This window comes from Puma concolor, chromosome B2 (assembly GCF_028749965.1).
Source record: "Puma concolor isolate L17-30 chromosome B2, mPumCon1.1.hap2, whole genome shotgun sequence".
Classification (NCBI taxonomy): domain Eukaryota; kingdom Metazoa; phylum Chordata; class Mammalia; order Carnivora; family Felidae; genus Puma; species Puma concolor.
Window position 1 is genome coordinate 73,468,610 of NC_141671.1, and position 23,688 is coordinate 73,492,297.

General features: G+C 36.9%; 1 protein-coding gene across 4 annotated transcripts in view; it reads left to right on the top strand.

Annotated features, from left to right (window-relative positions):
* BCKDHB (branched chain keto acid dehydrogenase E1 subunit beta) overlaps nt 1–23,688 on the top strand; it is a 210,429-nt gene that overhangs the window by 41,696 nt on the left and 145,045 nt on the right. For all 4 annotated transcript variants that reach the window (XR_015251344.1, XR_015251343.1, XM_086707298.1 and 1 more), the window contains exons 4-6: nt 8,645–8,778; nt 9,023–9,178; nt 11,768–11,876. Coding sequence is in view for 2 of the 4 variants with exons in the window: in XM_086707298.1 (XP_086563424.1) it covers nt 8,645–8,778; nt 9,023–9,178; nt 11,768–11,876 (399 nt within the window). In the remaining 2 variants the exon portion in view is untranslated. The remainder of the gene's footprint in view (nt 1–8,644; nt 8,779–9,022; nt 9,179–11,767; nt 11,877–23,688) is intronic.

Below are 23,688 nucleotides of genomic sequence, written 5' to 3' on the forward strand. Positions count from 1 at the left end.
GTCATTGGTTGTCGCCTTAACCCATGGTTGGTGCTGCTTTTTTCTAATCGTTGTTTCTTTGCACTCTTCTCACTGTTTCTGCGCTAGTTGTGGCCTCAATGTTGTGGTAGGGAGCAGGGTTCACTGGTGGACTCAGTTCTGTCTACTTGTGTTTCTTTGGCTAGAAAAGCCATCTGCTGGTTTTCTTTTGCTATTCGACATTACGTAGTGGACAGTATCTTTAATGTCTTGGTGTGCTGCCAGTGATGTGAAACTTCTTAATCATGTTCCCTTTACAAAAGAAGAAAACTATTATAAAGTGGTGCTACAACTTTATGCCCTGATTTTTGTCAACATATGAGATATTGATGTGCCAGTTATTTAAATGATCAAACGTCTGGGAATCTACTAGACCCCTGTTTGTGTGGACTCGAGATCATGGAATTATACAAAGAGAGAACCTAAAATTTAAGCATAGGTAGCAAAACTTAAGAAGAAGATGGCATGTTGTATGAATGTCCTTTCTTCTAGGTATCTGTAGTATCTGTAGCAGTAAGTTTATCTGAAATGTTTATTGAACTTTACTCTGTTATTTAAGGTTTAGAAAGAAGTAATTCAGATAGTATTTCCTTTTTTTCTGACCTAGTCAAAGCTTGTTGGGCACTGAAGAACTTTCAGAGTAGGGATAGTTATTTCCTTCTTATGAAATCAAAGCCACTGGCTACCTACCAGAACATTTATTCAGCTTGATTGACAGCACTTTGATGAAGCCTCCTCCCTGCAGCTCTGCTTAAGCTTAGAAACTATGCTGTCATTAGATGCAAGCTGCCTTTGAGGGTTAGGAATTGCAACTGGTCTTAGATTTTATTTATCATCTGGATAAATATTTCAAATTTTCATGTGTTTCAGGGCTATCCATTCTATGTATGACCTGACCTGCAGTAACTGAGGTCCCTCCAAGATCTCAATTTAAAGCATCTCCAACTCAGACTTCCACCTTGACTTCCCCAGCTCACTGCTTCTAGTACCTGTAATTCAATAACCCTTTGACCTTATTTATTCTTAAAAGCCCTGCATTCTACCACCTTGTCACTTTATCTCACTTTCCTGATGACCTTTCTTCCCTTTATACCTAGTTTAAATTCCATGTCATTATTTGCTTGACAAAATCCAATTGTAGCTAACTCCTCAATTATCTATCTATCTATTTAAATTTTAGTTAACATACAGTGTGATATTGTGTTCAGGGGTAGAATTCAGTGATTCATCACTTACATACAACACTCAGTGCTTATCCCATCAAGTGCCTCCTTAATACCCACCATACATCTAGCTCCTCCCCCATCCACCTCCCTCCAACAAGCCATAGTTCATTCTCTAATTGTTAAGAGTCTCCTGTGGTTTGTTTCCCTCTCTTCTCTTCCCCTCACCTTCCCATGTGTTCATCTGCTTTGTTTTTAAATCCCACATATGAGTGAAATCATGTGATATCTGTCTTTCTCTGATTGACTTATTTTCCTTAATATAATACATTCTAGCTCCTTCCATATCATGGCAAATAGCAAGATTTCATTCTATTTGGTGGCTGAGTAATATTCCATTGAATGTATATACCACATTTTTATCCATTCATCAGTTGATGGACACTTGGGCTCTCTCCATAGTTTGGCTGTTGTTGATAATGCTGCTGAAACATTGGGGTGCATGTATCCCTTCAAATCTGTATTTTTGTATCCTTGGGGTAAATACCTTAAAGTGCAATTGCTGGATTTTAGGGTAGCTCTATTTTTTGAGGAACCTCCATACTTTTCTTCAGAGTGGCTGTACCAGTTTGCATTCCCACCAGCAGTGCAAGAGGGTTCCCCTTTGTCCACGTCCTCGCCAACACCTGTTGTTTCTTGTGTTGTTAATTTTAGCCATTCTGACAGGTGTGAGGTGGTATCTCATTGTGGTTGATTTGTCTGTCCCTAATGATGAGTGATGTTGAGCATCTTTTCATGTGTCTGTTAACCATCTGGATGTCTTCTTTGGAAAAGTGTCAGTTCATGTCTTCTGCCCATTTCTTTTTTTTTTTTTTTTTTTTTAATTTTTTTTTTTCAACGTTTATTTATTTTTGGGACAGAGAGAGACAGAGCATGAACGGGGGAGGGGCAGAGAGAGAGGGAGACACAGAATCGGAAACAGGCTCCAGGCTCTGAGCCATCAGTCCAGAGCCCGACGCGGGGCTCGAACTCACGGACCGCGAGATCGTGACCTGGCTGAAGTCGGACGCTTAACCGACTGCGCCACCCTGGCGCCCCGGTCTTCTGCCCATTTCTTAACTGGGTTGTTTGTTTTTTGGGTGTTGAATTTGATAAGTTCTTTATAGATTTTGGATACTGCAAAGTTACAGGATATAAAATCAATGTGGAGAAATCTGTTGCATCTTTATCCACCAATAATGAAGCGGAAGAAAAAGAATCAAGGAATTGATCCCACTTGCAATAACACCAAAAACCGTAAGATACCTAGGAATAAACCTAACTGAAGAGGTAAAAGGTCTGTATTCTGAAAACTATAGAACACTTATGAAAGAAAATTGAAGAGAATAAAAAGAAATGAAAGAGCATGGATTGGAAGAACAAACATTGTTAAAATGTCTATGCTACCCAAAGCAATCTACATATTCAATCTACATAGCAATCCCTATCAAAATACCACTAGCATTTTTCACAGAGCTAGAACAAATAGTCCTAAAATTTGTATGGAACCACAAAGGACCCCAAATAGCTGAAGTAATCCTGAGAAAGAAAAACAAAACTGAAGGCATTACGATTCTAGATTTTAAGCTATATTACAAAGCTGTAGTCATCAAGACAGTGGAATGAAATAGAAAACCCAGAAAAGGACCCACAATTATATGGCCAACTAATCTTTGACAAAGCAGATAAGAATATCCAATGGAAAAAAGACAGTCTCTTCAAATGGTGTTGGGAAAACTGGATGGCAACATGCAGAAGAATGAAACTGGACCACTTTCTTAGACCATACACAAAAATAAATCCAAAATGGATGAAAGACCTGAATATGAGAAAGGAAACCATCAAAATCCTGGAGGAGAACACAGGCAGCAACTTCTTTGACCTAGGCAAAGCAAGTTCTTACTAAAGATGTCTCCAGAGGCAAGGGAAACAAAAGCAAAAGGAACTATTGGGACCTCATCAAGATAAAAAACTTCTGCACAGGGAAGGAAACAATCAACAAAACTAAAAGGCAACCAACAGAATGGGAGAGAATATTTGCAAATTACATGTCTGATAAAGGGTTAGTATTCCAAAATCTATAAACCCTCAATCTTAAACAGAATGTTTCTGGGGGAAAAAGTCCTCTTGTAGCTGATGTCACTTTTAGTTACAGACTAGTACTCTCCAGGGGATACTTACACTACCTCCCATTGTGCTGCATGTTCTTGGTCCATTCACTCCTCCATTTTCCCAGATGACTATTTCCTACCTTTCTCTCCTCAACACTGCCTCCCCATCCTTACTCTTTACTAATAATATAGTTTCATATTTTGCCAAGAAGGTAGATGCAATGAAGAGAGAACTTTGACAAGCTCTTACCCCAACACATGTTCATGTACCTATGTCAGTGCCCATACACTTTCCTCTTGCACCCTGACTGAATGCACGGGTTCCTGTTAACTTCTCCATACTAGACCCCTTCCTTCCCATCAGAGACATAGTTCCAGTTGTTTTTCTGTGTCTCCATTTCATTAATTTTCTCAACTATTTCTTCCTTTCTTATTGATCATTTTTATCTGCCTGCAAATATACTTTTATTTTTTTGTCTTACAAAAAATTCCCTTTATTGATACCATATTTTTGTGCCGCTAGTTATGACTCCTTTTTTTTTTCTTTACAGCAAAATTTCTCCACATAATGATCATTGCTCATTGTCTCCAATCTCTCTTCTCCTGCTCCCTCTGGATGTAGGTTTTTATTTTCTCTGTGCCTCCTACTTTGCACATACTGCTAATGTCAATATCATACAATTCTCAGCCCTCATTTCACATTGAATTGGTAACAAACAGCACAAGTTGATTACTCTCGCTTCTTAGGAGAGGCTTCTAGCCAGCATATTCTCTTAGTTTTCCTCTAAACTGTGGCTATTTTTTCTTTTCAATTTTGATTATATTAGTTCCCACCTCTTGTCTTTTTAACATTGGATCTTTCCTCTGTGTACTCATTTAAATTTGCTTGGCAGTCTCATCCAGTCCTGTGTTTTTAGTGCTATCTTTATGCTGAAGACTTTCAACTCCTGTATCCAACAGTCTATTTGATAGCTTTGCCTTAACATCTGAGGGCATCTTAAATTTAACATCTCCAGAACTGAACTCCTGATATCTCATCCCAACATACTTCATAGTTTGCCCTTTCTTAGTTAAGGGCAACTCTCTCCTTCAGGTTGCTTGACCTGGGCCAAAAGCCTTTAAATCATCCTTGGCATTTTTCTCTGACTCATACTCTACATCCATTTCATCAGCAAATCCTTTTGATTCTATCTTTAGACTATATACAGTCTCATACCTTTTCTGCAATTATGTGTCATCATCTCCCAACTGGAATTATTGCAGTATCCTGTAATCAGACTTGCTGTGTCCCTCTTGCCTTGTTAGAAGCTATTCACCAAATACCAGCTAAAGAGATGGAATGCAGTTGAGAGAATGGCATGATTTTGCTCAGTGGCTTCCTGTCTCCCTCATCTACTTGTTGATTCACTCACTGTCCTAGTAAAAGAGGGCTTACAGTGATCAACAAGGCCCTGTCTGCCCTGTGCCACCTCCCATCCCACCCTCTCTACTCTTCAGCTTCATCTCTTACCAGTATTTCTCTTACTCCAGATCAGGAACTCTGGACTTCTTACCTTTCTGCTGATGTAATAAAAATGTTCATACCCCAGGACCTTTGCATTTGCTAATCTCTCTGCCCAGAACATTTTATTCCCTCAAGTATATGCACAGTACACTTTCTCAATTCCTTCCGCTCTTCCTGTATATGTCACCTCTCAGTGGGGCCTCCCTGATCCTCCTATTTAAAATCACAGTAGTCCTGCCTCCTACTTCTAATTACCTATTCCCTGCTTTACTGTTCTCATCTAATACACTATATATTTTTCTCATTTATTTTGTTTTTGTCTGTTTCCTCTGACTAGAATGTAAGTTACACAAGGATAGGGTTGTTCTGTTTTGTTTGTTTATTCTCTGTATCTAGAATAGAGTCCCTACAATATTCAATACTTATAAATGTTTCAATAAGTATGTTAATTATTTTAATCTTTTTAGTATCATGATTCTTCCATTACAGAGAAGAAATTGGACCACAGAGAGTTTAGTAATTGGTGGAGATAGAACTGAAAACCAGATCTGTCTTGGCTCATGGTGCAATACCTGTATGTATTAATTTACCCATTGGGATACTGTGTGTATGAACCTTTTATCAGGTTAATTGCATTATCCCATAGAGGAAGTCATCAGTATTGTGCATTTTACGTGTGTTCTGTGCTCTTACCCTCAATCATTACCTTTCTGGGAGAAAATAGGAACAGATTTTAGTTCACGTCATTGTAGCTGTTGTTAAATTAAGCTGTTTCCTCAGACCAAGCATGTTTTTGAGTAATGGTTCTGAGAAACTCAACTTTGCCACCTTCTAGCAGAAAAAAAAAAAAAGGCTATATTTGCTGAGATGAAAAATACCTGAATCCAGGGAACTTGAAGCAGCAGGGAATAAATAAGAACACTGCATCTGGTTAAGGTGGCTCAGTTATTCCAGGGATGTGGATTCCACTGGAGGCACCTGGAATCTTTGTTCATTTTCTACTAATGAATTGTTCTTAGTTCAATGGAATTACAGATTTTCAGAAATGATCAAGCTTTTCTCAGTCAAATAGGGAACTGATGAGCGATAGAGGTCACAATTTCAGAAGATAGTCACAGATTGTGATGAGTATGAATCATGCTTTGAAGTCTCTGCAGCTGCTTTCAGAGTGCAAACTACAGGATGTGTCTGCCTGGCGTTTTCCAACACCTGCCCTCTTCATGGTTCATATTCAGAAGGCATGATTGAGCTGAAAGTGAATTCTGTGCACCAGGAAGAACTGGTATCCCTCGATTACAGAACTGAAATATGAATCCCTTATCTGTCCACAAACTTTGGGTTACCTGGCCAGACTCATCATTACTTGTGTCCACCCAGCTCCCTGAAATGAGGATTTTTCATGAAATGCTGATATTGGCCAAGAGGTAGTGAAATTTCAAAGGAGAATTGAACACTAGCAACATGTACCTTGTGGTTTCAATGGAAAGCCTGAAGTGTTTATCAAGCTTTTTAATTTGAAGAGTCTCAAACTCCAAACTCTGTGTTCTCCTTAGTGGGTAGAGCAAATCTCTGCTCACCTCTTTGCACTTCCAGCTGTTATCTGCTGGACTCTTGGAGTCTTCTGCAGCCATAGAGGTCAGCCAAAGATTTGAGCGGAGTTTATGTGCAGACTTTGGGGTGCTCCTATGTAGTGTTCTTCTTGTAGGGGCTTAGTCCCTCAATGTTCTGCCAGTGGTGGCCCTGGACCCAGTTCTCGGATATCTCGAGATAATAAAGACTGAGTCTGTCTTGTCTGAATCCTGGTAGTCCCCTGTCACAGAGAATGGGGAATCTCCTCAGGGGACAAGCCTTATAAATGTTGTTTGTCCACTGCTCTTCCTTTCTTTCAAAGGTTAAGCCCTCTTTGGTGTAGGCCTGCTTTTTGGCTCTCCAATGCCTTTAAGTAGTTATTTGTTATATGTTGTCCAGAGCTTATAATATATGTGGGAGGATTAGTCTGAAAAAAGCTACTCTAGGGGCACCTGGGTGGCTCAGTTGGTTAAGTGTCTGACTCTTGGTTTCAGCTCAGGTCATGATCTCACGGTTCGTGGGTTCAAGCCCTGCATTGGGCTCGGCAGTTTGGAACCTGCTCAGGATTCTCTCTTTCCCTGTCTCTCTGTCCCTCCCCCACTTGAGTGCATTCTCTCTCTCTCTCTCTCAAAATAAATAAATAAACTTAAAAAAAGCTACTCTACCATTATTGAATTCAGAACCTCAATGAGTTGATACATAGTTTTTATCATTCATTTCAAAATACTTTATAATTTCCTTATAATTTCTTCTTTGAGCCACAAATACTTACACATATTTAAACTTTTTTTCTAACACAGGATTTTCTATTTCTTTCTGTTATTGACTTCCAGCTTAATGTCATCATGCTCAGGGAACACACCCTGTATGATTTTCTTCCTTCAAAGTTTCTTGAGGTTGGATTTATAGCCTAGTTTATGGTCAATGAATGTCAGTGTTCTCACTCAGAAAGGGTTTGTATTCTTGGCTGTCAGGTGCAGTGTCCTGTTCATGTCAGGTCGTATTTGCTAATTGTATTCAAATCTTACCTAGTCGTGCCTTATATTTTGGTAAGCTTTTTCTGTCCGTTACTGAGATGGATACAGTACTATCTCCAGCCATAGTGGGAATTTATCTATTTTTCCTTTTCATTCTGTTAGTTTTCCCTATTTATTTGGAGTCCATGTTGTTTCATGAGTATAACTTTAGAATTACATCCTCCTTGTGACTTGACCCCTTTAATAGTATGAATTTTTTGGCTTTATCTCTGGTAATGCCTTTTCCCTTTAAGACTACTTTGTCTGTGATTCCTGTGGTGACACCAACTTGTTTGGTTAGGATATTTATTGTTTGTTTTCTTTCTTCCTTTTTACTTAGGACTTTTCTGTTACCTTTATTGTTTCAGTGTTTTCTTTTAAGTACTTGGGTTTTGCTTCCTTTTGTCCCAAAGTGACAACCTTTCTTTCAAGTGAAACACTAAGATTACTTATGGTTAATATAATTATGTTTTCATTTAAACGAGCCATCATGCTAGTTCTTTTCTCTCTTTTCTTTTTTTTCTTTCTTTCTAACTTTTTTTTAACATTTATTTATTTTTGAGAGAGACAAAGCATGAGCAGTGGAGGGGCAGAGAGAGACCGAGACATAGAATCTGAAGCAGGCTCCACACTCCAAACTGTCAGCGCAGGGCCCGATGTGGGGCTTAAACCCACAGACCGCGAGATCATGACCTGAGCCAAAGTCGGATGCTTAACTGACTGATCCACCCAGGCATCTCTCTCCTTCCTTCCTTCCTTCCTTCCTTCCTTCCTTCCTTCCTTCCTTCCTTCCTTCCTCCCTCCCTCCCTCCCTCCCTCCCTCCCTCCCTCCCTCTTTCTTTCTTTCTTTCTTTCTTTCTTTCTTTCTTTCTTTCTTTCTTTCTTAGAAGGTGCAAGTGAGCAAGGGGCAGACAGAGAGAGAGAGAGAAAGAGAGAGAGGGAGAGAGAAGTGGGGTGCACCTGATACAGTGTGGCTAGTGTTTTTACCCTAGGTGGGGCTTGGGCTCATGCAATGGGAGGCTTGAGCTCACAAAGTGTGAGATCATGACCTGAGTCAAAGTCAGAAAGTCAGATGCCTAACGACAGAGTCATCCAGGCACCTGGTAGTTATTTTCTACTTCCTTCACCTGTTCTACGCTTTTTTTCTCCATCACCATTTACTCCCTGAATTTTCACTTGTATTGTGTATTACATTACTCTCATTTGTCGTACTCTTTTTATTAGGAAAAGATAGAGTTTTCAACACCCCATTGTGTGAACAAGGAATCGTTGGATTTGGAATTGGGATTGCAGTCACTGGGGCTACCGCCATTGCGGAAATTCAGTTTGCAGATTACATTTTCCCTGCTTTTGATCAGGTGGGAGGATTTCATTTTACTATAATTGAACATTTCCTAGACAGAGTTCGGGGAAGTATTGAAGTTTTGCCTCCACTTTCCCACCTCTGATCTTGGGAATTTTTTTGTTGTTGCTGTCTTAGAGCTAATGTGTTACAAGTTATTTTGTTATGGGCATATATTTAAAGATCTGATAAAATGGTTAAGGATATGGATGGGAATAAAGGACTCCTCATGACCCATCCTTCCTCTCTTCCCCCCTCAGATTGTTAATGAAGCTGCCAAGTACCGCTATCGCTCTGGAGATCTTTTTAATTGTGGAAGCCTCACCATCCGGGCCCCTTGGGGCTGCGTCGGCCATGGGGCTCTTTATCATTCTCAGAGTCCTGAAGCCTTTTTTGCTCACTGCCCAGGAATCAAGGTATCCTCATTTGTGTGCTACATTTGATCTCTGTTGGATAGTTCCATTTTGGTTCATTCCGTTAACTAATGTGCTTATCTAGAGGAAAGCAAACAGGATTTATGGAATTTATGTGAATTTTTGTTTTATTTTTAGAAAGAGAGTATTTATTTTAGATCATCTATCCAATTCCCAGGTTTATGGAATATTCTTATTGAAGTAGCACTGCTTAACCCTGACATTAATTTCACAGACTTCAAAGAATAAGACCATGAACATAGTTGGTTTATCCTCCCCCTCTTTCAAAGCTCTGTTTCTTTCTAATGGGCCTTTCTCACTTAAGTGATTCTGGGTTAATTTTAATAAATCTGTTTAGTGCATGCATATTTGCCTGAAAGTCAGAGGGATAGGACTTTTGCTTCATTCTAAGACAAAACCTTTATTATCCAGATGTGTTTTCCAGTCCAGGTAAGGTAATACTTGATCAAACAAGGTTGAAGCATCTCTCTCTTCTTTTCTTTAAGTTTATTTTTATTTATTTTGAGAGAGATAGAAAGAGCAAGTGGGGGAGGGGCAGAGAGAGAGGGAGATAGAATACCGAGCAGGCTTTATGCGCTGACAGCCCAGAGCCCAATGTGGGGGTCGAACTCACAAATCGTGAATACATGACCTGAGCCACCCAGGTGCCCCAGTATGTCGTAATTTTTTCCATGATCTTTTCGATTTCTGTTTTTAAGAGCTTTCCAGGGAATCATGATAGAAACTCCTATGTCTACCTAGGGCTGTGTGTGAGTTTGATAACATGAATTGGTTGTAAACATGTGTCTGTTTTATTTTTATTTTTTCTACCAGAGCAAAGTCATAAAGGTTTTTTTTTGTTTTTATTTTTTCAATTGAGTAGAGGTTGCATAATTTTTCAATGTAAGCTAGAAGTGGTAGGTTGGGACAGAAGCCACATTTGAAGTAACAGGTATTTTTGTGCTCGAGCTGAACATTCATTCACATTTATAGTTTAAATGCTTACCCAGCATTTTTAAGAATAGATTTTTGTTTCTCGATCCCTACTTTCTTTGCTTCCCTCTTTTCTCTTTTCTTTTTAACACCAAATGAAAACAGTACAAAATGCTAAAAACACATGAAGAAAGCAGACGAAGAGAAACTAAAGTAGGAACATAAAGACATTGTGTATTATGGTAAGCAATGTGTTCTGTTTTATAGAAAATAGTGAGATTTGTGCTATCTTTTAAAATGTTTATTTATTTTTTTGAGAGAGAGAGAGAGAGAGGGAGAGAGACAGAATCCCAAGCAGGCTCCACACTGTCAGCGCAGAGCCCAACATGGGGCTTCATCTCACAAACTGTGAGATCACTGAGCCACCGAGGTGCCCCTGTGCTAGTTTTTCAAATCAGAATCCTTCTATTGAAAATAGTGTAAAATTGATTCTGAAAGCCAAATGTAGTTTGTTTCAAGGAATCTTAATTGAGTCTTTGAGATAAATTCAGATTTCTTTTAATAACTCTTCCTCTGTAACACTGGTATTTATGCAGTTATTGAACAGTCATTAAAAACTAGACGTAAGTTTGTGATTGGGGACAAAGTGGTGTAGTAAGACCTCAGGCTCTGGTTTCAAAACTGTGGGAGGATCCCTGGGGTAGCAAAGAGTGTAACTTTGGGCAGATTATTTGGTCTTTCTTTTAATCCTTTGTCTCTCTGTTTCTAAATTGAGGAAAATAATAGCAGCCTCCTCATGGGTTGCTATGAACAGTAGTATCCACATGGAGTGGTTGGCCCATTTAACACATGTGCCACCTGCTGGTATCATCTTCTTCCTTGTCAAAGTCCTTCTCAAGAAGATCCTGGAGCCCTTTCCTCTCGACTGGAAGTGGGCAGTATCCATACTTTTCTTTCAGCTTTGCAATGTAACTGGACATTCTATTGCCCAGATCATAAAGTTCAGTGGATTATTTTCCACTTAGGAAATGAAGACCCTATTATTCATGGGAAAGGAGGAGATTTTCATATATTAAAATTAGAGAAGAGTTACACTTGAAAGTATCAGCAGAGTATTAGAAGATACTGACTACTTTGTTTTTTGCAGATTCCTTTTATTATGTGTCTGCAAGTTTAGCTTTTTAAAAAAAATTTTTTTTTAGTATTTATTTTTGAGAGAGAGAGAGAGACAGAGCCTGAGCCAGGGAGGGGCAGAGAGAGAGGGAGATTCAGAATCTAAAGCAGGCTTCCGGCTCTGAGCTGTCAGCACAGAGCCCAGCACAGGGCTCCAGCTCATGAACTGTGAGATCATGACCTGAGCCCAAATTCGGATGCTTAACTGACTGAGCCACCCAGGTGCCCTGCAAGTTTAGATTTTTAAGAGAAGAACAATATCTTAGTTACCAGAATATGGTGAACATCTGATAAATACTCGTTTAACAGGTGGAATTTTTTGGGGGTGGGACAACATGTAAAATTTATAATAAGTGGGAATTAGGCTAAAAATACAAGATTTCTATAATTAGTAACAATTAGTTGCCGAAATATCAACCCTTTATAAGTGAGTTTACTGGGCTACATTTTGTACTGAAATTGTCTTTAAAAAATCTGTTTTTGCAGGTGGTTGTACCCAGAAGCCCTTTCCAGGCCAAAGGACTTCTTTTGTCATGCATAGAGGATAAAAATCCTTGTATATTTTTTGAACCTAAAATACTTTACAGGGCAGCAGGTAAAGGTTTCCTTTATTTGATAGTTGTGAATATCTTTATGTATTTTGTTTTACATAGCTCAAAAAAATTATAACTTTTTTATAAGCTTGATTTATATTTTCCTTATTTATAGAAGGTTCTGATTGCTCTCTTCTATACTTAGTTTCTCTTTCACTGTATATTTTATTTTAACTTTAGGGAAAATCCATCTAGCTGTTTTATGTTTTGATTATGGAAACAAAGAATCAATGTGAAATGTTACTAAGAATATAGGGACTTATTTAGGTACATAGTAGATGCCTAGTAAATGTAGGTTGAATGGAAAAGTGAATGAGCGCATTGTGCCAAATAATATCTAATGTCTTTCCAGCTAAAGTGTCTTTATAGGTCTTTATCTAAATCAGAATGCATTTGGTAGTGAAAGGGGCACTGTTAATGCTGTGACATCAGGTCAACACTGTCTAAGGCAAACTGAGATGTTCAGTTACATTTCCTTAAGTTCAAAATCATAATCCTGTAACCACTCATCTGTCAGCTATAATGGAAATTACTTGTCAGCTATAATGGAAATTTTAAATATCAAACTATTCTGTCTAAAGTATATATTTTAAACCTAACTGTAAGCAAATGACAAAGACCCAGTTACCAGCTTTACTTTTTTAAACCTGACCTTAAGCAAATGACAAAGAGGTATATTTTATTTTGAATTCAAAGGACATTGCTTTGGCAAATATTTCTTTTTCTTGAATAGTTAGGCCTAACATTTTTTATCGTGATATGATTTGCATACAATAAAGTACACAGATATTAAGTGTTCAGTTTGGTAGATTTTTTGACATTCTTAGAAATCCAGGTAAAGACTGTGAAAACAAAATCTAGAACAGTTTCATTACTCTAGGAAGCTCCTTCTGCCTCTTCCTTGCCAATCTATTCTCTTTGCACCAAACTTAGCCAGTTGCTGATTCTGTCCCCAGAGATAAGTTACACGTTTTGAGGGCTCATGTAAATGAGTCATACCATGTGTGTATATATATATATATATATATATATATATATTATTTTGTTTTTGCCTTCTTTGCTCAACCTAATGTTTTGAGGTTCATTCATGTTATTGCTTGTGTCATCAGTTTATGTCTTTTTCCTTGCTGAGTAGCATTTCTGTTGTATGTATGTATGAATGTAATCACGATTTATCTATTCTCCTGTTGATGAACAAATGTCCATCACTGTTTTTAGTTTTTGCCTATTTTGTACAAAGCTGCTAGGGACATTCTTACACAGGTGCTTTATGAACATATTGTTTCCTTTCTTTTGGGTAATACACCAGGAATGAATTGGTGTGTCACAAGGTAGATGTAGATTTAACTTTGTAAGAATCTACTGAAGAGTTTTTCAAAGTGGTCATGTCATTTTATACTTTCACTGGAAATGTTTCAGAGTTCCAGTGCTCTTAAGGTAAACATATTTTAAATGGAATCTTTTCATTTTTTAGGAACTCTGTTGTGATCTATATCTCATTATGGAATTAAAAATAGCATAAGAATTTAAAGTCTTGAGGTAGATAGGAAAACACTGATGGCATCACACTGAATAACTCTTTGATTGCTGATTACTGTAGATACTCTATGGGTATTATACTTGTAAGGCCAACCAACTGTTCAAGCCAATCAACGAATGCAGATTTTTTCAGTACATATTTAATGATTGCAGTGAATAAGAAACTTGGAAAAGTAATATTCATTTTGCTGCAAACTTTGAAACCAAGATTCGTAAGGGAAATGTTTAATGTGACAGGATTCCAGCTAAGAGAAAGAGCTTGAGAAATTTTTTTATAGCCTGGGCCCTAGGAGGGATTATGAAAGACCCTGAGGAGGAATGGGGCTCAAAAGTTTTTCAGAAGTTTCCCAGTGATTGATTATGTGCCATTTCAAGGACTTGAACTCTGAATCTTTTCTTGACCTCTAGGGGCTCAGTAAACAGAAAAACACAAGTTCTTTCACAGCTACAGAACTTCTTTGCAGAAAAGAGTAGGTGAGGAAAAAAGCTAGCCATCAAAATCTTTATATGGATGTTCTCTAGAGTTGATCCTTGGGTCAGCAGCGTAAGCATTCTGGGAGCTTATTAGAAATGCAAGTTATAAAATTAATGTCTCTGTAAAAATTTCACGCATCAACAGAAAGTGAAAGTTCCTTTTCCCTACCCCTAACACCTTTTCTCAGACATTTTTGTGTGCATTTTTATTTTCATGCATATATGAATTTATAGAACACATTTACATATAAACAGTTATATAAGATCATACTATAGACATTGTTCTGTAACTTACTTTTTGAGTCTTTTTCCATGTGTTTACATTTATACAAATCTGTGAATGTATAGAGCATATATAAACATATAATAAAAATAACATATTATAACTATTCTGTAATTTGCTTTACTTACCAATATGGTAATTTATTTTGGATATATTTCAGTGTATACAATTTCAATGATTTAGCTGATTTTTAATTCATAAATTATGGCACACTCAGAGGAATTTTATTCTTTCTCCTATTATGGAACTTTGAGTTATTTGTAAATTGTGCTTATTCTAAACAATATTGAAGTAAACATCTCTGTTTTATTTATATGCATATATGTTTTATACACACAAACACACACATGCACATTCATGGAAGGAAGAAATTACAAGCCTATGTTCTTTATTGTTTAAATTATAAAACCTATGTTTCTTAATTCCATTCTTGTTTTTGAAAAGTCTCATATATTCATTGATTAAGCCCTGAGTAATAAATGATTAAAGCCAGACACTGCACGTCTCTAAATGCAGTGGAAAAACTAGAAGGATAACGTACATTGACACAGGTCCTGTGGGGAGACAAACAGTTTACCTGTTTATGGCCTGAAAGCTAAGAATGAAAGCTGGAAATGTTTGCTAGGACATTTAACTTGAGAATACTAAGAATAAAAGTCTTGCATTTTTATTCTCTTGTATATCAGAATTTTGCTTGTTCTTGTATTTTTTTTAAGACATCTTTTTTTCTGTATTCTGTCATCATGAAAAATGTTAGTCTTCTTTGTTAGAAGTTCATCTTGAAATAACTGATCTCAACAGTTTGTTACCCTCTTGGAAATGTCATCATAATATCTGTGCCCACACACTAGATGTCATTGAGAGCAGCGTTTAACCTGTTATTTCTAAATTATAGTTTTAGTTTTTAGTCTTTTAATTATATTTTTAGTTTTAAAGTCTTTGTTTAAGTAAGCAGAAAACATTAAAGCATTCTGTTTCTGCTTTTTGCCTCTTCAGTGTAATGATTCTTCTTTTCCAAGAACATGTTATCTCTATTTATTCTAACTTTTGTGTCCACTGATAAATTGTGTAGATATTTTAATTAGGTTTGACACCTTTGTTGTTAGAGTTATTTTGAGATGCTTAGGGTCTTTTTTGCCTGTATGGTTGGGATATTTTTTTCCATTACATATTTCCAATAGGTTTTTATTACTGGTATATATAAAAGGTATTGATTTTGTAGGTTAGTACTCCTTTTGGAGACCATTCCCAATTCCCTGGTAATATTTTAGTTAAGTATCTTAGACTTTCTAGGTGGAAAACCTTATCTTCTATAGCTAATGATAGTTATAACTCTTTTTTTTAATGAGACATGTATTTTTGTTGTTGTTGTCATTGTTATCATTACTATTATTATAAAGATGTCTTTTCCCTTTTTAACAGGGGCCTTAGTCAGTACTCCTTATCAAGTTAAGGAAATATCTCTTTGTTTTTAACTTAAAGTTCCCTTCTTCCCACGTCTCCCAAGGTGTTGAATTTTTTTTAAGGTTATTTATTTATTTTGAGAGAGAGAGAGAAAGAAAGTGAGTGGGGGAGGGGCAGAGAGGGAGAGAGGGAATCCCAAGCAGGCTCCACGCTGACAGTGCAGAGCCCTACATGGGACTCAATCTCCCGAACCCTGAGCGAAAATCAAGAATTGGACGTTCTACCGACAGGGCCATCTAGGTGCCCCTCCAAGGTGTTGAATTTTACCAAATTCTTTCTAGATATCTGATGAGATGATTATCTGGTTTCTCTTCTTTGATCTCTTGATGAGGGTATATTTCATTAACCTATTTTCTGATGTTTCAATTCTTGTATTCCTGGGATAAATTCTACTTTATCAATGCATTGCTCTTTCAGCATATTGCTGGATTCAATTGAAGATTTTTTAAAAAGAGCTTTATGTTCATATGTAAAATTGGACCATAGTTTTCTCTATTTACATGTATGAATATAAGCATATATTTATGTGTCAAATTGGTCTATAGTTCATCATTCATTCAGAATCAGAAGTTACCCAAGTCTGGTTTCAGAATCAAAGTTGTTCCAGTCTTACAGGATGAACTGACATGCCTGCTTTTTCTGTGCTCCAGACTGGACTGAATAACTAGGAATGATCTGTTCTATAAGGTTTAATATAATTTGCTTGTAAAACTATCTGGTTCTTGCGAGTTTGGGGACATATCTTTGACTTTCTTTTGAGTATCTTTTATGGTTGTTGGACTACTACTTATTCTTGAGTAAATGTTGGTCATTTATATCTTTGTATAATGTATTTTTTGGATTTTTAAACTTAGTAGTATAAAACTTTTCTTTCCTAGTATCATTTGATTAAATATATTAATGCATGTAAATTATTTATCATGCTTATCTGATAATTAATACTTGATAAATGTCGTGTACTAAAAGATGTTTCTGTATTATTTAAAAATCTTCAATGATTTGTTTTAATATTAACTATCTTAAGCATAAACTTTATGCAGCCTGTTGAGCCATGAGCACAACTCAGAGTGTTTGAATTAAGGAGAGAGAGAAAGGTAAAGATTTCAGAGAGCTTTAGCAGGAGAGGCCAGCCAACGTTCAGCCAGTTTCAGGAATAGCTGGTCCAAAATGGTTTTGTGAAGAGGGAGAGATTGATCTTGTGGTTTAGGATCTCTTGGTTGGGCAATTCAGTTTTCGCAAGAAGGTGGGGAAGAATAATTTCTGGGTTGGCGGTCATATCATGGCCACTCTAGGACATTTTTAATCCTTCAGGGACTCTTACAGATTATTTAGGATTATTTACGACATATGCTAGCTAGTTGGATGTGCATTGTATCATGTTAAATCAAACCAGTCTTCTACTTTTGATTATAGGCAGTTCTTAATATGTTTCTCAAAATGTGTGCAAAGGCAGATGTCTAAAAGTAAAATATGGACTTAACGTGTGATAAACAGTGTTCTTTATGAAGAAAGTTAAAATATAAAATTTCCAGTTAAACCTTACCATGTGAACATAGTTGTCAATGACATAGCATACAGACAGTAATATTAACAAGCCAAAACTGAACTGTTGATTAGCAGATGGGGTGTTTTTAGTTGATATTTTCATAGCTGATCTAAAGAATTTCAAATCAGGAATACAAGGCACACAAAAAGCTCTTTAGGAGTTTTCATGTTTAATGTATGTGAGTGTGCATTGAACAAAAAGTTAAAGATGTATAAATTACTTATACTTACAAGTTAGATAGTAAGCACTAAATTTTTAAGACCACTAGGGTTATATTTAGTAATTTTCACATACTTTTCACAGATAGAAATAAAGTGGTCAGGCTTATAAAAATTGCAGCTGGAAAAAGTTTTTTAATAACTTGAATATTTATTAATTTTATCAATACTTTGTAGCATCCGTCAGTGTTGTATTTGAATTTATGGATTCTACCTAATTTATCTTTTTTATCTCTAGCATTGAATATAACTCGGGATTATGAAGTGACTATTAAGTAAATGATATTTGACTTAAGCCACTAGACTACAAATCATAGTTTCTGGCTGTGTAAGTATGCCTGGAGTCCTTCATAATTAGGTAGTTTTAATCCATAATTTGATATGAGGGGATTTATATGAAAGAAAAAGAAAGATATGAAGGAGTGACACACAGCACAACACGCAGAGACCAACGAAGGGTGATATGTATGTGGAGAGTTTAAAGAATATTTGCTTTATTGAATATAAGGCCCATTTAATGTCTAAAAATTTAACTTGAGAAAATGAGAGTGAATTGCTAGAGGTCAATGAGAAATCTAGATTTAAATCTTGATTGGTTTCAGGGAAAATAACATTTATTTATTTATTTATTTATTTATTTATTTATTTATTTAAGTGTTTATTTATTTATTTTGAGAAAGAGAGCAAGCACGAGTTGGGGAGGGGCAGAGAGAGGAAGAGAGAGAATCCTAAGCAGGTTCTGCCCTGGCAGTGCAGAGCCCAACATGGGGCTCAGACTCACAAACCACGAGATCATGACCTGAGCCAAAATCCAGTGGGATGCTTAAACATCTGAGCCACCCAGGCGCCCCAGCAATAATTTATTAAGATTATGTTTTCAGGGTGCCTGGGCGGCTCAGTTGGTTGAGTGTATGACTCTTGGTTTTGGCTCAGGTCATGATCTCACCATTGTAGGATTGAGCCCCAGAATCTAAAGCAGGCTCTGCACTGTCAGTGCAGCTCTAAACTCACTCGCAGAGCAGATCTAACTATTTGTGAGATCACATGACCTGAGTCAAAGTCAGGTGCTTAAGGGACTGAGCCACCCAGGCGTCTCCAGAGTCTCCACTTATTGTTGTCTCCTTAGTCTCCTTTGTTTTGGGATAGACCATTCCTTTGTCTTTTTTGTCAGTTATGACCTTCACATTTGGTAGAATGTCCTTCAACCAGTTTGTCTGATGTTTCTTCATGATTAAGTTCAGGTTATGTAGATATTTGGGCAAGGATACCCCTGAAGTGATGCTGTGCCCTTCTCAGAGCATCACGTTGTGATAACACATGATGGTGTTCTCAGCTTGCTTGTTTTGACTTTTCTGTTATTTGTATATACTACCCTACTGCTTAGAATGCCAACCTTTTGCTTTTGTGCATCTGATTATATTCATTCTTCAGGATCTATCTTTTTTTGTGGTTTTCTCTATTTGCTCTAGTTCATCTGCTTTCTCACTTTTCTGCAATCCTTTTACTCTAGTTCTCCGTAAGACCTTGACATGCTTATGGTGTGAAGACCTATGTTATCATGTGGCTGTGATCTTCAATCACTGTCCCTTCTAAGAGACTTCTCTGGCTTACTCCCTTGATATTGAGGCTCACTGTATCAGTCTATGCTGTCCACACATGCTCCCAATAATCACCACCGGTTAAAATAGTATGAAAAGTTTAGTACTTAATTATTCTTTATTAAAAGTTAATTTTGCCTTTTAATTAGATAGTAATATTATGACAACTATTATAAGGACAGCTCATATTGACAAATAATATTGGTAACAGTATATTGATTTGGTCTTACTCATATAGACTGTTAATCTTTAGATTTTCAGTATTTTGAGGTGAAGAGATGATGGGAAAATTGGGGAATAATTTAAAAGTAATTACTACAATTACTGTAATTACTATAGTAATTACTATAATTACTACAATTATACCAAAAAAATTCACTTAGTTTTCTTGTTCATGTATTTTCTTATCTTTAACATCAGTGTTAGGAGGAGTTGTTGGTATGGAAGTGAAAACTGTTAAAAGTGTGATCATAATTAGTAGCCTCACCTGAAAGATTATTTGGAAAAATAATAATTATAATACAGAGATACTGGTTGATGGTTAAATATCAGTTTTATACAGCAAATGATAATAGTAGTAAGAATAACCGTTCCTAGAATGAAAAGTTTATAGTTTTAATGACTATAACAATGACATTGAATTATTTCAAATGTAAAACTGTCTTCTTCCTAAGAACTGAAAGGATGACCACAGTGATTAACTTAATATGTCCTCATTCTGTCCTTATGACACGGTCGACAGACAAATGCTGCTTTCCACAGTTTACAGATGGGATACTGGGGCATAAAAGTACTACAATGCTTTGTAAGAGATCACCAATTTAGTTAGATGCACAGACAGGGTGAATTTTCCCACCCTCTCCCATTAGACTGTAAATTCTGACAAATTCGGTAGACTTTCTCAGGTATGAAGATTTCCAATATGTTGTTAGTAATCAGGCAGCATTGAAGTAACGTTTTAGAAATATACTCTATTTCTTTTTAAGAAGAACATTTATGTTTTATCACTGCATCATGTATAATGCAACATGAATAAAGCCCTACTGACTTTCACATTTGTGAGGAAACTAGCATTACTGCAGATTAGTGCCAGGGCAGAGAAATGACCCTATTATCTCTGTAATGGTAATATTGTGCCTCACAGGGAAACTTGCATCATTAAGAGTGAGTTATTATTTCTTGCAGACACTTTCTGCATGTGTTATTAATATATGAAGCCAGAAGGAATTGAAAAGGTTTACCTGGGGACTTTGGTATATAATTTAAAGCTTTCCCCTTTACCTGAAACAGCACATAAATGTGTGTTGACTGGTGTTTGTAGATGCACACACACACACGCACACACACACACACACACAACTTCACACCTCCATTTCTTTGTACACATCTTTGCTTTCTACATAGAATTCCCTCTGTATTTTCCCATCATCTCCAAGACCCCTGTCAATTGTGCCCTCCATGGTGGTACCGCTTTCTTGATCCTTACAACCAGGTTGTTGCTTCCCTCTGTATTCCTAGAACAATTTATCCCTACCACTGTCTCATGTTTTTGTTTGCTGATTGTGTCTTCCCATCTTTATACCTCCCAGTTGAGTATGTGCTTGTCAAAGACAGGGACTGCCTCTTTTAATTTCATATTCCAGTATGCTGTGTGATACCTGTATATATTGGCTATACAATAACTATTAAATGAATAAAGATATATAATACATAGTATATACATTTATATACAGCCTTATTTTAAAAATGTGTTTAAGATGACAAAACAAATTACAAGAAAATTAGAAGGAAAAAAGTAGGAGGATGAGGAAAAAAAATTGGGGTGGGCATGAGCTAATTCATGCCATGAGTCTGTAAGTATATATGTAATGTGACTGTAAGTGCATTTGCAATTACAAAGGAAACGTATATATGGAATTTACAATGTATGTTTTAAAAATCTGATATTTGAGCAAAAAACTTAATTTTTTAATTTTGGTTTTAGAGTTCTTATTTTTCTGGGTCACACATTTTTGTTAATATATATCTGATATTGAAGGGTTTGTCTGGAATATTCATTAGTGCTACGATTTGAATGTAATCAACATTTGGTGAAATGGAATGGTCTCATTTGGTCCCACTGCTATGAAAACGGGTTTCTGTAATATGACTGTATAGGGGCTCTTCAGTTCTTGAAGTTTTCTGCTGTAACTCCTCTTACCTGTTCTCTTTCAAAAATCACATAGTCATGGGGTAGGAATGCAAGAATGCTTATTTGTAATAATAACCTTCTCTTGGAGTAAGGATCTTTTACATTGGGGTAGCTAAGGTACTTGCGAGTTACGGCTTACCCTCTAAGTGACCTGTGTGCCACGTTTAAATAAACAAACATATTAAAATTGTATTCTTATTCTCCTGCTCTCAGGATTAAATTTATGTGACTCTAGTAGATTTTTTGGTTGTTATTAATATGAGACTCTTCTTGAATATAATTCCCTGCACGATTTTGTTGATGGAGAACAATGCCTTGTTTGCCATCTCATTCCTTAATTAAGTGTTAAAGTAATGAGGTCTTATTATGCTGGGTAATTTATTTAATACAATGAAGCAGTTAGTCACTCACTGGCAATTTCTCAGAGGAAGTGGGCCAAGATGCTAACCCACTTCTTTTAGTGTGCCAGCCATTAGAATTGTGCGTTCCAGGGATTTGCTAATCAGCTGGCAACTGATATAAAAGGCGGGAAAGACGGGACTCTTGAATGACAGCCACTGACTCACTGAAAAGACAGTGTGTGTACTGGCTTCAAGCCTTGTCTATTGATGCAGATCTTGCTGCCCTAGGAAAGACTACTTGATGATGACAAAGAGCCTATGGTGTTACCTTTCACAAGTTTGCTGGATATCATCAGCAAACTACCATCACTTTGGTTTAGCAACTGAGAACTGCTAAGTAGAATATACTACTCCAGTTGAATGTTTGTCTTCCTTCTGTGTGTTCCTTTATCCAGCCATATATCTGTTGTTTCATCTGTCCATCAAATACTGGATTTAAGCTGTCAATAAATGGGCTGGAATTAACCTCTGAAAGCACTGTTTAGAATTGAGGTTGGCAAACATTTTCTATAAAGGAAGAGGTAGTAAGAATTTTAGCCAATAGGCCATGCTATCTTTGTAACTACTCAATTCTGCTGTTGTAGGTTAAAAACAGCGATAGATAATATATAAATGAATGGATGTGGCTGTATTCCAGTAAAATATTGTTTATAAAAATTGACTTGCCTACTCCTGGTGTGGATGGAAGTATCTGGCTCAACATAATTTGTGTGCTACACAAGAACTTTTAAAGAAATGCTTTTAATTCTTATGAGTTTAAAAAAATTTTTTAACGTTTATTTATTTTTGAGAGAGATGGACAGAGCATGAGCAGGGGAGAGGCAGAGAGAGGGGTAGACACAGAATCTGAAGCAGGCTCCAGGCTCTGAGCTGTCAGCACAGAGCCCCATGCAGGGACTTGAACTCACGAACTGTGAGCCAAAGTTAGATGCTTAACCAACTGAGCCATCCAGGCATCCCTGCTTATGAGTTTTCTAACACAGCTTGTGTCTCATGTTTGTTAGTTAGCTTAATTGTCATCTGCTTTGAGTAGTTTTGTGGATTTTAGTGTATAGTTTAAATGTATTGGTGATTTTAAAAATATTCATTTCTTTCTCTGGCATTGATTATAGAAATGTTATTGGATTGGAAATATAAAAAAAAGAAAAGAAAAAACTTTCCACATCACTGAGAATAGTACCATTAAATTTGATAGTATTTATTTATTTATTTATTTATTTATTTTTACATTTATTTATTTTTGATAGACAGCGAGAGACAGAGCACAAGTGGGGGAGGGGCAGAGACAGGAGGAGACACAATCTGAAGCAGGATCCAGGCCCTGAGCTGTCAGCACAGAGCCCCTAAATTTGGTAGTTTTTTAAAAATCATTTATAAGTAAAATCTATATTTTTGACATGAAAACATGGCCAAGATATGTTGCCATGTGAAAAAATAGTGAGATGATAGAAGACTTCTGAACAGGGTGTACAATGTGATTCTATATGTGGAAAAAAAGATTCACATGTGTTGATAAGTGTGCATACTTGACTATTATAAATATCTGAAAAGACACTGAATCAGTCGTGGTTCTTAACTTTCAAGCCGAGATCAACTCTGGCCAATATAAAAACAGAAAAGATTTATTGAAGGATAATGGATAGCTGAGATATCTTTGCAGTGCCTAAGAGCCAGGCTTAGAGGCCATATGTCTAAAGCAATACCCAAAATTCCGCCACATAACTGGTTTTGCAAAGATGCCCCAGCACCTATTGGTGGATGTGGAACTGCAGTCTTGAATATTGATACCACTGAATCTGAATGCTGGATCTGCCTCCACTGTTATCCGTACTCTAGGATGAGTTCTGGGTACTTGCTGCTCTTCTGTGTCATCAGCTTCCATTTCAGAGTCTGCCTTTGATTGGCAGAGCCCACATGTTGTGCCCTAGCTGCAAGGGAAGCTGGGAAAGTGCCTATGTGGACCTTACTTCTGTAGTGGACAAAGTGCCTTGCCTCATCAGATGGGGCATTTCCCCAATTTAGGAAGAGGATCAAGAAGCGTGGATGACAGAAAGAATGAAAGCTGTCCCCTGCAGACACCCAGGAGGTTGTTGGTATTGA